General features: G+C 35.6%; 1 protein-coding gene across 1 annotated transcript; it reads right to left on the bottom strand.

The window, feature by feature from the left end:
• Positions 1–6,148: 6,148 nt before the first annotated feature.
• LOC142644159 (uncharacterized) lies at positions 6,149–8,071 on the bottom strand. Its single transcript, XM_075818832.1, has 2 exons — positions 7,265–8,071; positions 6,149–6,343 (listed from the first exon to the last, which is right to left on the bottom strand). Exons 1-2 carry the CDS (start codon positions 8,069–8,071, stop codon positions 6,149–6,151), a joined length of 1,002 nt encoding a protein of 333 aa, XP_075674947.1.
• Positions 8,072–15,703: the final 7,632 nt, after the last annotated feature.

Below are 15,703 nucleotides of genomic sequence, written 5' to 3'. Positions count from 1 at the left end.
GTTAGCAAAAATAATCTTTTCTAAATGGACACACAATCAATTTTTTTTTCAAAATCAAGAAATTTTTATTTAGTAAAACTACGTTCTAGACATTGCATGTATAGAAAACACTACATTTAACCAAAATCAAAATTTCAATTGAGAAACACAACCGGGGTGCGTTTTTCCCCAATTAATACGAATTTTATTTGACAATATGTATGAAACAAATGAAACAAAATTACAATTAATAAACAGAAAGCAGCAAACTTACTTGCATTAATTCTGAAAAGTGGAATAGAATGGGTACAATTGCTTGAAATCTTTACTTATAGAATTCATTTATAGTTTTTTTGATAAACAATTCATTTATAGTTGATACAGGTGAATTCTGTGTCTAGTATTCTTACTGAAAGGTCAATGTTCAATAGGGTGAAGTTCCAATTATTCTTAGGAAATAGACATCTTTACTTATCTTTTACTCTACATCAATCAGGCTTATTTATCTCAAATGATTGCGTACTGGTGCTTTTTTCTTACTTGTTCAAAATTTTATTGTCAATTATTGAGCGTTTGGTGAAAATTAAAATCAAGAGAATGACCAAGTTGACCCCAAATTTTAGGATTAAAACTTTGTTGTTATTGTTATTATTGTTCTCTGGGCTCGACTAAGCATTGACATGATATCATAAATTCTGTAGTCGAAAGAAAGTAATTAATCTCCAGGTAAAATAACCAAGAAAAATAAAAAGGAAAGCCAAAAAGAAGATTATAGAAAACAATACAGAATTTCACAAATAAAACACGTATGACAATTACCAAAGTAGAACAGTACTCCCTTGTGCTATATGATCAATTTTGTAGACTTGGATTCCAGTATCATGCCAACTTTCATTAAAAAAAAAATCATGTTAACTATCACTTGTAGCTGTAACCAAGTAAAATTCTTGGTAGGCCATAGCTGGAAAAAATGGATCGGTATCCATACTCCAAGAACAAAACATCCACAAACAGAATATAACAGCTGTAATGACGGTGATCTCGTGCTTTAATTGATTTTGTCAACTACAATTTCGAAAATCACGCCAACAATCACCTAACTACAACAAAGCAAAAGGTTTGATAGTCACGATTTTACATCTTTCAAAGGGGTAATTTTACCTTATCCCCTAAAAAAGAAGTAACAGAACTCATTAATAGTATTAGGTTATTTTATTTTTTCACATTTGATAGTTTCATCTTCATATCGTACAGTTTTAATATTATATGTGACAGTTTTTTCGTGGTATTTGACGATTTTCTTACTTTTTTATCATATTTAATGGTTTTATCCTCACATTGTGTAGTTCCAACATCACATGTTACAGTTCTTTTGTCACATTTTGTAGTTCCCTTACTTTTTCCTCACATTTGACTGTTCTATCTTCACATTGTGCAGTTCCAATATTACATATGATAGTTTTTTTGTCACATTCGGTAGTTCCCTTGCTTTTTTCTCACATTTGATGATTCCATCCTTACATTGTGCAGTTTCAATATCACATGTGACAGTTCTTTTTTCACATTTGACGGTTCCCTTACTTTTTTCTCACATTTGATGATTTTATCCTCACAATATGCAGTTCTAATGTCATATATGATAATTCTTTTGTCACATTTGGCGGTTCCCTTACTTTTTTTTCTCACATTTGACGGTTTCATCTTCACATTGTGCAATTTCAACATCACATGTGACATTTTTTTTGTCACATTCAGTGGTTTCCTTACTTTTTTTTTTCTCACTTTTAATGGTTTTATCCTCACATTGTGTAGTTCCAACATCACATATGACAGTTCTTTTGTCATATTTGGTGGTTCCCTTACTTTTTTCTCATATTTGACGGTTTCATTATCATATTGTGCAGTTTCAACATCATATGTAATAGTTCTTTTGTCATATTCGGTGGTTCTCTTACTTTTTTTTCTTACATTTGACTGTTCCATTCTTATATTGTGCAATTCTAACATCACATGTGATAGTTTTCTTATCACATTCAGTGATTCCCTTATTTTTTTCTCACATTTGACAGTTTCATCCTTACATTGTGCAGTTCTAACATCACATGTGACAGCTCTCTTGTCACATTTGATAGTTCCTATATTTTTTCTCACAATTGACGGTTCTATCCTCACATTGTGTAGTACCAATATCGCTTCTGATCGTACTTTTGTCACATTCAGTGGTACCCAAATTTTTTTTCTCATATTTGATTGTTCCATCGTCATATTGGGCAGTACCAATATCACATATAATTGTATTTTTGTCACATTCAATGGTTTTTTTTACTCACATTGAATAGTTCTATCGTCACATTAAGCCGTATCAACATTACATATGAGCTTAGCCAACCTAACCCAACGCCACCGAATTATCTAATAATCAACAAATATATATAACAAAGATACTCCTAAAGTCTCTAAAATTTCGAAATACCCTTAAATATACTAAAATTACCAAAATGCATTCTAACAATTAAAAATTACCAAAATAACCTCGAAACTCTCAAAAATTATTGGGATATCCTTAAAACCTAAAAAATGACCGAAATAACCCTAAAATCTAAAAAATGACTGAAATACCCTTTAAACCTAAAAAATAATCAAAATACCCTTAGATACTAAAGAAAATTACCTAAATGACAATGAAATCTATAAATGACTAAAATGACATTGTAACTTAAAAAGTGACAATAATGCCCTTAGAACCTAAAACCGACCGTAATGCAACTTAAACCTAAAAAATTACCAAAATGTCCATGGAACCTTAAAAATTATCGAAATGACCCTAAAACCTTAAAAAAAAATTGAAATACCATTGAAACTTATAAAATGACCAAAATACCTCATTAAACTTGAAAATGGCCAAAATACCCCTGAAACCCTCAACAATTACCAAAATACCCTTAGAACCTAAAAAATGATCAAAATACTTTTAGAACCTAGAAAATGACCGAATGACCCTAAAATCTAAAACAATTTCTGAAATTACCCTAGAACATTAAAAAAAAAAAAGATCGAAACAACCAAAAAACCTAAAACAATGACCAAAAAATACCCCATAACACTTGAAAATGACCAAAATACCATCGAAACCCTTTAAAACTACCAGAAGACCCTTTGAATCTACAAAATAACTTAATGACACTGAAATCTAAAAAAATGACTAAAATGACCCCGTAACTTAAAAAGTTACTTAAATACGCTTAGAACCTAAAAAAATGACCTCACTTTTGTTACTTTCGGTGGTACCTTAATTTTTGTCTCACATTTGACAGTTTCATCGTCACTTTGGGCAGTATCAACTTCACATCTGATTGTACTTTTATCACATTTGGTGGTACCATTATTCTTTTCTCACATTTGATAGTTCTAACATCACATTGGGCAGTACTAAATCATACATGATCATACTTTTGTTATATTCAATAGTACTATTATTTTCTTTTCAAAAAGAAAAAATAGTCCTATTATTTTTTAGTCAAATTAGGCAGTACCAATATCACATTTGACAGTACTTTTGTCACAGTTAGTAGTTCCCTTTTTTTCCTCACATTTAACAGCTCCATCATCACATTGGATAGTACCAATATCATATTTGACCATACTTTTACATTTGGGCCCACCACTGAAGTCACTTTTTTACTTAGGGTGCGTTTGTTTTGACAGTAAACCAATTCCGGAAAATATTTTCAGGAAATGAGAATATTTTCGGGAAAGGAAAATATTTTTAGATGTTTGGTGGCATTTTAAAAAAAACTTTGGAAAATATTTTCAAGTGTTTGGTAACATTATGAAAATGCAAATTTTTTACTGATTTTTCACATTTTCTCAACCATTTTCTCACATTCCAAACAAATTTTATAATAAAACATTAAAATCCATGAACTTCTAAACAAACAAAAATCAAATCACCGGCCAAATCAAATTGAGAGAGGGAGGTGAGACAGGGAGGAGGAAGAGTGAGATTGGTGGGGAGGGTTTCTTGCCGGCGCGATCACGCGCGTCAATCTCGCCCGGCGCGAGCTCGACGGCGCGAGATCGCGCCTCGATCTCGCCCGGCGCGAGCTCGACCGCGCGAGATCGCGCCTCGATCTCGCCCTGCGCGAGCTCGACGGCGCGAGATCGCACCTCGATCTCGCCCGGCGCGAGCTCGTCGGCGAGCCTTTGGGTTGAGGACGGCGTGATCTTGGCTTCCCGGCGATCTCCCTCTAGCTCTCTCTCTCTTTTCTGGTGTGGTTGTTGCTCTCTCCCTCTCCTTCTCTTTCTCTGTGTTTTCCAACGGAAAACTCAATTTGAAGGTAAAATACACATGGAAATTATTTTCCAGGTGGGGAGGGTCTGTTTTACGGTTAATGCTTCCTCTTTTCCGTTTGACCAAAATTTTCGGTGTTGCCAAACACCCGCAAATGCTGAAAACATTTTCCGGAATTGGTTTACTGTCAAAACAAACGCACCCTTACTTATTTCTTTATAGGGGAAATTGCACTTTATTCACCTGTGGTTTGGCTTGTTTTAACAGTGCCCACCCGTGATTTAAAAGTTATCACTTAACCCATCTGAGGTAGCCTCCGTTAGACCCTCATTACCCATCTCTACCCTTTCCGTTAGAAAATCTCATTTACTATATAAGCCAAAATTAGAACCCAAATAGAACCCTAAAAGGAAGAATAAGCTCTCTCCCTCTCTCTACCTTAGAATCCCTGAAAATCCCCAAACCCATAATCCCTTTCTCTCTTCACTTAGATTGCCAAAGTGAAATATGAACACTTGCAAGCAAGGAGGTGTATTGAAGCTTGGGTTTTCCTCTATATCAGGTTCCTTAAAAATCCCCAAACCCATTTCTCTCTTTACTCCGATTGTCAAAGTGAAATCTGAACATGTCTTCTTCAAGTTATTACTCAGGTTCCAGTTGCCATTCATGTTTTGTTGACCGTTGTCAGCTACGAATTGCTTTGACCTTGAACAATTTTGGGAGAAGGTTGTATGGGTGCTGCTACTATGATGTGGTGAGTAACAATTGGTTTTCAGATTTTTTATTTATTTATTTATGGTTTTGTTAGTTTTCTGGTTTTGTTGGCTTTATGAATAACCCTAATTTGATTTTGTTTGTAGGATGATGAACCTACTTGTAAATACTTTAGGTGGTTGGATGGAAAAACATGTAAGCGTGGGTCTAAAGTTGCACCCATTGTCCTTGCAAGATTCAGTTTGTACAAGAATCAAGCAAGAGTTGCACTGGAAAAGGAAAATGAGGCTAGTGATAGGGAAAAAGCAACTATTGAGAGGGAAAAAGCAGCCAAGCGAAGAGAAGAAAAAGCTAGGGTGAGAGAGAGGATAGCTAAAGAGAAGTTACAGAAGTACAATTTGCACTTGTTGTGTCATGGGGGGGTATTTTGCTTCTATTTTGTGTTTATTGGAAGGATGGGAGAATTTGGAACAAAGCCATTGAGTCTACCTTGAAGGCAAGCTGTTGTAGTTATTGTATAATTTTGGGTACTACCACTTTTGACAAGTGTATTCCATGTATTTGGCAGTATGTAATATTATTGTTTATTTGAATAGAGTATGCAATGTGTTCTTTATGTAATGTGTTCTTCTTTATGTAATCTATTGTTGTTTATGTACTGCTGCCTTGTTTGTGTTCTTTATGTAATGTGTTCTTGTAATTTGAATAGAGCATGTTGCCTTATTTATGTAATGTGTAATGCTGCCTTGTAATGTGTTCTTTATGTAATGTGTAATGTTGCCTTGAATAGAGCACGCTGCCTTGTTTTTAAATAGGGTATGCAATTTGTTCTTTATATATAAGGGGAAATTGCACATGCACCCCACAAGATTCTATTTACATTAAATGAAAAAGCATAAAGAAGTATGTTTTAAAGAAAGAGTACCATTCCATACATATATAATAAGCATTGTTCAAAACAAGTGGGCTCCACCTAATATTAATGGCTAAACAATACCAAAGTACTTCCATAATAGGTGGTTCTATCCCCTCTAAGAAAAAAACAAAATAACTTTACAGTAGAAAGTTATGCACAATAACAAAAAAGTGGTGACATGCCATTATCAAACATGCACAATAACAAGAAAAATAAAGTAAAGTGTCTGCAAACACATTCTCCAATCTTCATTTCGCAAAGACCTTGCCCTTGCCCTTACCCTTGCCCCTGTTGTTGCCATTATCCTTATCCTTGTCCTTGCCTTGCACACTATCCCCTATTGAGAACATTGCACTAGATGTCTCAGCTCTTAAGCCCTCTCTTCCATATGAGAATAGATGACTGCTCCCAACTACCCTTGGTGGTACCCACCCCCTTGGAGGCTACAAAATACATAGCAACTCCATATCAAGATCTAATCCAGGGTTTTACGTAAATATAAAGGGTGGCGTTTGTGTATATACTTGAGATAGAGGTTTTCTTGTGTCCCATGTTTCTTTAGGAGTATGAGAGATGGGTTGGCTGCATGAGAACCATTGAGCTGTGGGTGCTTTACTTGGTAGTAGTTTGCTTGAATTTGCTGCAACTGGTGGCGGTCTGCTTGAAGTTGAAGCAGATGTTTCAGTTGGCTGTGTGTAATGTTTTCCTGTTGATTACCTCAGTGGCTACTTTTATGGCTGGTTAACTGGTTGACTTGCTTGATGGGTGGTTGGCTTTCTTGTTGAATGGCTAGCTACCCCACTTGTTGCTTGACTGGTTATCTGCTTGGCTACATTGTTTACTAGTCTAAGTGGGTGCCTTGCTTGCTGGTTGGTTGCCTTGTTTGCTAGTTGGCTGCCTTGTTTGTAGATCTAGGTGGCTGCCTTGCTTGCTAGTTGGTTGCCTAGTTGGCCTTCTTGTTTGCTAATCTTGTTAACTGCCTTGCTTGCTGATTAGTTGCCTTGTTTACAAATCTAGTCTTACTTGCTGATTTGTTACCTGGTTGGTTGCCTGGTGGCTGCCTGGTTGGCAAACCAAGGTGGCTGCCTTGCAAACTTCCTTGGTGGTTGCCTAGATGGTTGACATGCTGGTTGGCTGGCTGGTTTGCTACCTAATTGGCAAACTAGGGTGGCTGCCTTGAAAACCTCCTTGGTGGTTGCCTAGGTGGCTGACTTGCTAGCTGGCTAAAGTACTAAAGTTGCACCTTGACTTGGTTGGTCAGTGCTTGTTCATTGACCCTCTTTTCCCTACAAAAAGAATTTCCTTGCATCAAAAATAGATTTTTAATATAATTGTGATAATGAACACATTCTTGCTTTACTTACAAATTTTTTTTGCCTCTCAAGTCTTTGTCTCCTTTGCCATGGTGTCTCACCAGTTATTCCAGTCTTACACCTCCTTGAATTATGCCCCTCATTATGGAAAAGCTCACATTTTATAGGTCTATTTGACCTATAAACTTTGTATGGGTTGTCTGGCTCATCTGCATCTTTCTTCCTTTTCATTGGTGGTCTGCCTGAAGGCTTGTACACAATTGGAGCAACAGGGGTAGGTTGGTTGGTTTCAATCCATTCATTTTGGCCAGGTAGTGGGGTAATCATCTCCTTGTATGCAGCCACATAGGCATCCTTTCTATAGCATGCATGCACATAATCCCCAAGCCTCTCCAGGTTCTTATAGATTACTACAACACCATGTTTACATGGGATTCTTGTCAAATTCCAAACTCTACAACTACAACACTTTCTTGTAAAGTTAAACACATGCCTCTCATACTCATTATTAACCTTATATATAAAGCAACCTGATGGAACAGCAGAAAATGACTTAGAATCAACTTTCAACTGCTCAAGCTGTTGCACTATGTTTGGACATATGTCACTAGTGAACTTTTCAATCCCAATCCTCCTACTGTACATTCTAGTCATCAACCTAACCCTAATCCATTCTAGCATGGCAAAGATAGGCTTATCCCTAACATCTAGTATCATAGAATTAAATGACTCACTAAGATTGTTCACATAACAATTAGAGATGGCCCTTGGAGTGAAATGTGACTTGGTCCATTGGGTTGGTTGGATGTCTGCTAAATACTCCCATGCTTCTTTGTCCAAGTCCTTCATATCTTGCATTCTCTACTGAAACTCCCTAATTGTTGTTGCTGCAGCACACCTTTATAATGCAGCCTTCAATTCTAAACCCTTGAGGTTTGACTTAAAGTTGTTGTAAATATGTTTCACATAGAATCTATGTTCAACTGTTGGGTACAACATCTCCATGGCAAGTATCAATCCCTGGTTATTAAAAATAAAATAAAAAAACATCCAAAGAACAAAAATGAACACCATCTGCCTAAGAAAAAAAATTAAACTTTCAAAAAATAGAAATGTAATGATTAAGACCAAACAGAAATCTCAAAAAGCAAGTGAATTGTATTACCTTTTGCCTATTTGAAATGAACACCAAATTCAGCTCATATGGCCTCTCAATATCATCTGCAAATGTTTGTAAAAAGCACACCCAAGAATCCTTGTTTTCTTGCTCAACTACACCTAATGCAACAGGGAAAATATTGTCATTCTCATCCCTTGCAATTGCTGATAATTAGGGGTGAGCAAATGAATACCGGAGCCGACCCAACCGACCAGCGCCGACGACACCGTCTCGAAACCAGCGCCGACTAAATGAGCCGAGGCCGGCGTTCGGAGGGCAAAGCACGTTCCGACGCCGGTGCGGTGCAATCACCGGATCAAAGAAGGCAAAACCGATCTACATCGATACCGAACTGATACCAGACCCAGTATTTGTTTTTCTCCCTACAGTTTGGATACGGCGTCATATGGGTGTTATTATAAAAAAAAGAAAAAAAAGAAACAAAACGGTGCATTTACTGCTAGGTTTTCCGATTCTCAAGGCCATATAAATTCATTCTTTTGTTCAGATATCCTTTAACTCTCTCTCTCACTCTCGCCTCTTAGTCTCGCCTGATGCAGTGACACATACTCAAGCTCTTGCTTGAGCTCTCGCCTGAGCTCACCAGTCACTGCAAACCAACAGTAAGCATGAATGATTCTTAATCTCATGTACTTCGTAGGTTTTTGGGGTTGTAAAATACGACACAATGGGTTTTAGGCTTGTGAGTGATGTTTATGATTTTGATTTATTGGTGAGAGCTTGTGTTTGTGTCTGTATTTGTCTTTGTGTTTGCGAGTGATTGAGAGTGTTTTATATTTGGTGAGGTTCTGAGTGTTGTGTATTTGGTGAGGTTTTGAGTGTTGTGTGTACTGTGTATCATAGGCATAAAATAAATGACAGTGTTTGTGTTTGACTTTAGTCCCACCTAGGCTCTTACTTTAATATGTCTATGTATTTTTCTCAGTTCAAAAAAAAAAAATTTCTTTCAATCATTATGGGTGAACAGATTTTTTTTTAATGTGAATAGATTTGTTGATTTTTTTATGTGAACAGATTTTTTTTTTTATGTGAATAGATTTTTTTATGTGAACAAACTTTTTTTTGTTAATGTTTCAAATCAAACCGACCAAACTGATTAAACCGAACCGCTCAAACCGCACCGCTATAGATTGGAAAACCGACTCTAATCGGTATGCATCAGTTTTAATAATTACAAAACAGATCCCTATCAGTTCGGTAGAAAATTTAAAAAAATACCGAGCCGACCGAACCGCGCACACCCCTGCTGATAATATATGTCCACCAAACGTGTCCTTCAAATGGCAACCATCTAATCCTACAAGTGGCTTGCACCCCCTAAGAATCCAACCTTGTATGCATTGTATCTCACATATATCTTGAACTTGGGTTGTGTGTTAGGTTCATTAATCTTAGTTTGTAGAATCACTTTACTCCCCACATTAGCTACTCTTATCATCTCAGCATAATCCCTAAACTTCCCATACTGCAACCTCTCATCACCTAGTATGAACTCTTTAGCTTTCCTCTTAGCTCTGTACACTTGATTTATGCTCAAGTCCATGGACACATCTTGCATAACTCGATGCTTCACACCAGAAATTGCCCAATCAGGGTTTTTTTTGAAATCATCCAAGTACTTCATAGCAACATATGTAGAAGTGACTTGACTATGCTTGAATGTCCTCCCACATGTACAAGTTGGAACCATGGTCTTTATCTGGAAGGTTAACTCCCCTGAAATTTATGATGCATATATCCTCCAACCACATTCATAGTTGCAGTGGACAGAAACTTTGGTCATTTCATTAAGCTTGAATTTAATGTCCACAGGCTTTTGCATTACATATTCCCTTAAGGCAGCCCTAAACACTTTCCTGTTTGGAAACTTCATACCCTTGCATAATTGAGGGTTACTCATGCCAGTCTTTTCATTGAAATTTTGACATCTCACCCTTTCATCCTCATCCTTAAAACTAATAATGCTCCTAGTGTCATCATCATCAAGAGCTTTTTCAGCCCAATCATCACCATCAAGGGCTTGATCATTGGCTGCAACTTCTAGTTTCTTCCCATTATCTGTAATTGACTCCTTCAAATTCTCTCCCTCATTTACCTTTTTAGTTGATGCTCTCTCATATTAGGCACCTCATTGTTCTGAGCACCAAATATGTCATTAGGATAATCTGGTCCTTTATATCCTTCATCTAGCAAATCAGATTCATCCACATGAACATCTTCACTACCAATAATTTGTCCATAGGTAGCATTGTCATCCACATGCACTTCTCCACAACCAACAGGTTGCCCACCCCTAGTATTGTCATCTACAGTTCCACCAACACTACTATCCTTTAAACCCTTAACAGGTTCTTCACTAACATCATTTTGGTTAACCACAAATGATCTAAGAGAGACAATATTGGTCACCTCCTCACAATCAGTATCATCATCATCTTCATCATTCATTTCCCATGGCTGGTCTACTGTAATTGGTTGATCTAGTTCAACTACAGGTTCTTCAATAGCAATTGATTCAACTTCAGGTTCTACATAAAGTGTGATTTCATTTGTTGGTCATTCAGCATGTAGTTCACACATGTAGGTCACATCATCATCTAAAGTAATTAACGTTAACCCTTGCTCTAAGTCACCACCTGCTTGCTCACTTCTAAGTGTAGGAGATCGTAGCAATATAATTCTTGGAATACCGAGGTCGAACCACAAGGAGTAGGGTAAATTCAAAGACAATATAATTAAACAACAATTTGGGTGAAGAAGAAAAGTACTTTTGCTTAGTGATTGTTAACAAGGATAATAATAAAAACTGATTTAAATCAATAATGTAAATACCATGGTATCGGGGTGTTTCCTTATATCGATATGAGTTTCTTTGTGATCTAAGAAAGTATATATTTCATAATTGATTGTTCTTATACAATTAAAAACTTATGATTCGGTTGAACTTGGAAAATTCAATAATGCATGATAACCTCAATTAATAATGTGGTCAAAAAAGTTTTTAGAAAAACCCATTCACTTTAAAACCTGATTTCTATTTGAAACTATTAGAAATTCTTCTAAACAATAAGAAAAACATGATTGAACTTATTGAAAGTAAGGAAGAAATAATACATCAAAAGAAATCTAATTTAACAATCAAATATGTTGTTGATAAAATCCTAGAAAGAATCACATTGAATATTCATACCGTATAGAAGAAACATAACCCCTAGCCCTAGCAAAGAGTTTAGGCTACCATTAGAGAAAGGAAAATACAAGATTTTCTCTGTCCAAAATTTGTTCTCACAGCCTACCTTCAAAAGCCTAACGTCTAAGTGTCCAAAGAAAATAAAACTTTTACTATTTTAATTTTTGTCCAAGTTTACAGTTGTAACTTGTGAGTTAATTTCAGCCTTCAAAAATTGAGACTTTTGGAAAACTCAAAACTGGAAAGTTGTAGATATTTAAGTCACACTTCCAACTCATCTAGCCTCGTGTCAATTGGATTTTTGGGGAGAGAGATACGCCCAAAATACTGATCACTACTCAAATCAGATTTTTCCTTCTCAGATTCTGCCTCTTTGATTTCTTTCCTTATTTAAAACTTTCAATCATGATAGACGATCCAAGCACTCCAACTGCACCTCCATAGACATTTAAGCATGGTCCTTTAGCTCCACTTTAATTCTAGTTTGGCCTCCATTCTCTCACAAATTCCTGTAAACTTTTCTTTCTTACATGATTTCCTGAAAGTAGAAAATTACATACAATGAATGACATCTTATTCAAGAAATTATGTAAAGATAAATAATAGAGACTAATGCAAATCATATCTAAATTATACAAATTAAGCATAGTTGTAAGGTCACTTTTTGTTGCCCAGACCCAACAAAAAGGAGGACGTAAGCCCAAAGAGCCCGATATAATGGAATTTGTAGAGTGTGGGCTAGAAATCTTGATTTTAGTAAGTTTGAACAGTTATGGCAATGACCCAACCCCACAAAACCATATAAATGGACAAGTTTATAAGATGAAATCTATTCTCGGATTCAAGCCGAGAACAGAATGTTTATCTTTCTTCTCACTTTAAAGATTCTTTACAAAAATCTCTCCCCCTTTTCTCTCCAGGCCTCTTCCTCTCTTATAGTCCCTCTTTTCCTCATCCAAATTGCCCCGCCTTCCTCCTTGTCCCATCTACCACTTTTGGAAGTCCCTTGATCATAACTGTAAGGCTCTAAATTATTATTCAGGTTTCACTTCCTCATAAATGCGGCCAGAGACTTTGGCACAGAGCATTCAATGTGGGTGTGGTGGTAGCAGCTTTCTCTAAGATCTTTTTCTCTACCCCTTTGCTCTCTGTGCCCCTTCTTTCCATACATATTTATCTCCAAGACCTTCTAGAACATCATTCTAGTTACCGTTACGTACCACTTGATCCTTACTGTACTCAGCTGAGGAGGTAGTCTTCCTCGGATTATTCACATCCACCTCACCTGTTACATTTGCTTTAGGGGCTATAAATTTGACATTGCTATTACCATTAAACCTCCTCGGACAATCAAACATTCTCAGTTAAGCCCATGGCCCCCAAAAAAGTATCTTGGGCCTTTTGTCCCTAAAATAGTAATAAGGAGATAACACCTACATAAATATATAACAAGTATACATTTTAAGGCATTATCACACCCCCCAACTTAAATCTTGCTAGTCCTTAGCAATCCACAAAGCACCCATGTCTACTAAAAGTGAAAAATTAAAACTAAAATACAAGCCACTTTCGTAGGCTACGCGACTACACTTCCCTTGTGTAGCAAGTCTTTGAAACCCTAGGTCACCCCTAGTGGACGAGTTTACTCTCGCGAGGGTTTGCAGTGACTTTACCCATAAAAGTCAAAGGTTTCCTGAAAATTCCTGCAGCAAATGTTAGTTTGCTTTATCATTATATCATACAAATAAAATTTCAATTTTGAGTTGGGATACTATTCATCATATTAAAGAGTTTTCACTAGCTTCACTTTTGGAGTGTGTGTGCATAGCCCATCCAATCAAACTGGTTTTTCCAAACATGCATAGACCAAGAATAATCTAGATTAGAGCCTCTACTCCAATACATCTCTTAAGTCATCAACACTCTGAAAGAACACACATAGAAGTAATGGTTTCTCTCTTAAAGTACCCTTAGAACATAAAAATGACTGAAATGACATTGTAACCGAAAAAGTGACTGAAATACTCATAGAACACCTTGTTGAACTCTAGTTTTATTAGCTCAAGTGTTAGGATTAGTGCCTTTAAATCCTATTGTATGATTCTATGTATGATATTATGTATGACAGTGTGGATGACTTAATATTGTGATTAATAAAGATGTTGTATTATTATCTAAAATAATGGTAACATGAATATGAGACATTATCATATAGTCCATGAGATGCATAGTATTTGATTTATATGAAAAATCACAGAAGATATAAATAACAAGTTCTTTGTAAACTCAGAATTTATAGTTCATAGTCGGTGATAAAATTGGGCATTTCATCTGCGAAGACTATAATGTATCAACTAAGATAATTTGTCTTGATCATGGAAGTGGAGACTTCTAGTTGATATGTTGATATGTTGTAAGAGTTAAGACTTATTGAATTGGATCACTCTGAGATTTTTTATTCTCCTAACGACTATCAAATGAATAATAAATCTCACGACTTCTATTTGCATGAACTCTTAATCCTGAGAGAATAATGGACCTGATCGTGAGGTATAGGTTACTTTGATATATCAGGAGTGAGATCTAATGTAACAATTAAAACCTCAGTATGTTGGGCAACCGCATTTAGTGTTGATGGAACATATATTCTCAAGATGGACTTCATAATCTCTTAACGGAGATACAAATTATTCCTTTGAGATAAGTTTAATGGGTTTGTTATTCAAAGAGTTAGCCCTAACCACTTTGGTAAGAAGTTACTAAAGTATATATTTATGAAATTGGATTTCATAAATATATGATGAATAACTTTAAAGGATTAAATCAGGTACTCAAGAATAAGATGTAGTAATTTACAAAGTGGCAGTCTACATTCATGACTTTGTGTTACTACGAATATTTTATGAAAGGGTTGCATGTATAATAAAGTCTTGGGATATAATTTATTAATAAGGCCTAGAGTGCAATTATATTTATATAGTAGTATTAAATATAATTAATGGTAACTTTGGACTTGTCAAGAGTTAACGGAAAAGCCTAAGGCCCATTAAAGCTAGTGTCTTATTGGTCCCTTTTGGTTCCACTCCAAACCACACACTAAAACCCCATTGGAAAGGCCCAATAGGCCAGCCCAATTAGATAGTTAGTTAGTTATAAAGGGAGAAACATACAAATTTTTTTATAAGAGAAGTAATAAGAAAGAGACATCATGGTGAAATTGTGTGTATGTGTGAGTGAAACCACTCAATCATTCTCCCTTAGAAACTGATTGAGAGACCACACTTCTTGGGTGTAAAGTAGAATTGGAGTGAAGATTAAAAGTGTTCCCAAGTACTTTCGATCTTTTGTTTTGAATTTCACCACACCAAGGTACGCTTTCTTGTTCTTAAATTCTGAAATTTACATAGTGCATGTTATCAATCATGAATGAAATAGATCATTGTTTGTTACTTCCGCTATGTATTTTGTATGAGATACAAAACCAGTTTTTCCAACATCAAGTTCTACTGATTTATATGTATTTTTATTTTTATCCTAGTGGAATTGGAATTTATAGACTCAAGTTTTTTTTTTTTTTTAAAGTTTTTGTTTAAACAACTAACATCTTAGTAAATCTCCTATAGGCATTTTAGGATATAATATAGACCAAAAATTAATAGTCTCAATGGAAAGGTCATTGTTTTAACTTTTAACACATAGATGAAGTAAATGAATTAAGTTTCGCTATTGAATCAAGTTTCACCAATAATTTTTTTTTTTTTTTTTGTGGCTAAACCTCTATAATATCACATTAGAATCTATACCATTGTAGCTACATTTTTCCAACAACTAATACTTTATAACAACTAAAAGTAATTTGCTCTTTCACAAGTTGTATATGCTTGACAACAGTCCACAAATATCTTGCCAATGGATGGCATCCACCTTTTCCTTGAAAGTTTTAGCTTTGGCAGATGACTAGCTTCATTGTCCATTTACAAGTGTAGGAAATGTATTAGAAATCAATAATATGCCAATTAACATAATAGTTCAAAACTAAGGTGCTAACAAGCCAAGATTTTCAGGTCTACAACATATGGAGTAGTAAGATTCTGAGGGGGTAATGTATTTAGCAGATTAT

Source organism: Castanea sativa, chromosome 7 (genome assembly GCF_040712315.1).
Source record: "Castanea sativa cultivar Marrone di Chiusa Pesio chromosome 7, ASM4071231v1".
In the NCBI taxonomy this organism is placed as follows: domain Eukaryota; kingdom Viridiplantae; phylum Streptophyta; class Magnoliopsida; order Fagales; family Fagaceae; genus Castanea; species Castanea sativa.
This window is presented reverse-complemented; position numbering and strand designations above follow the sequence as displayed.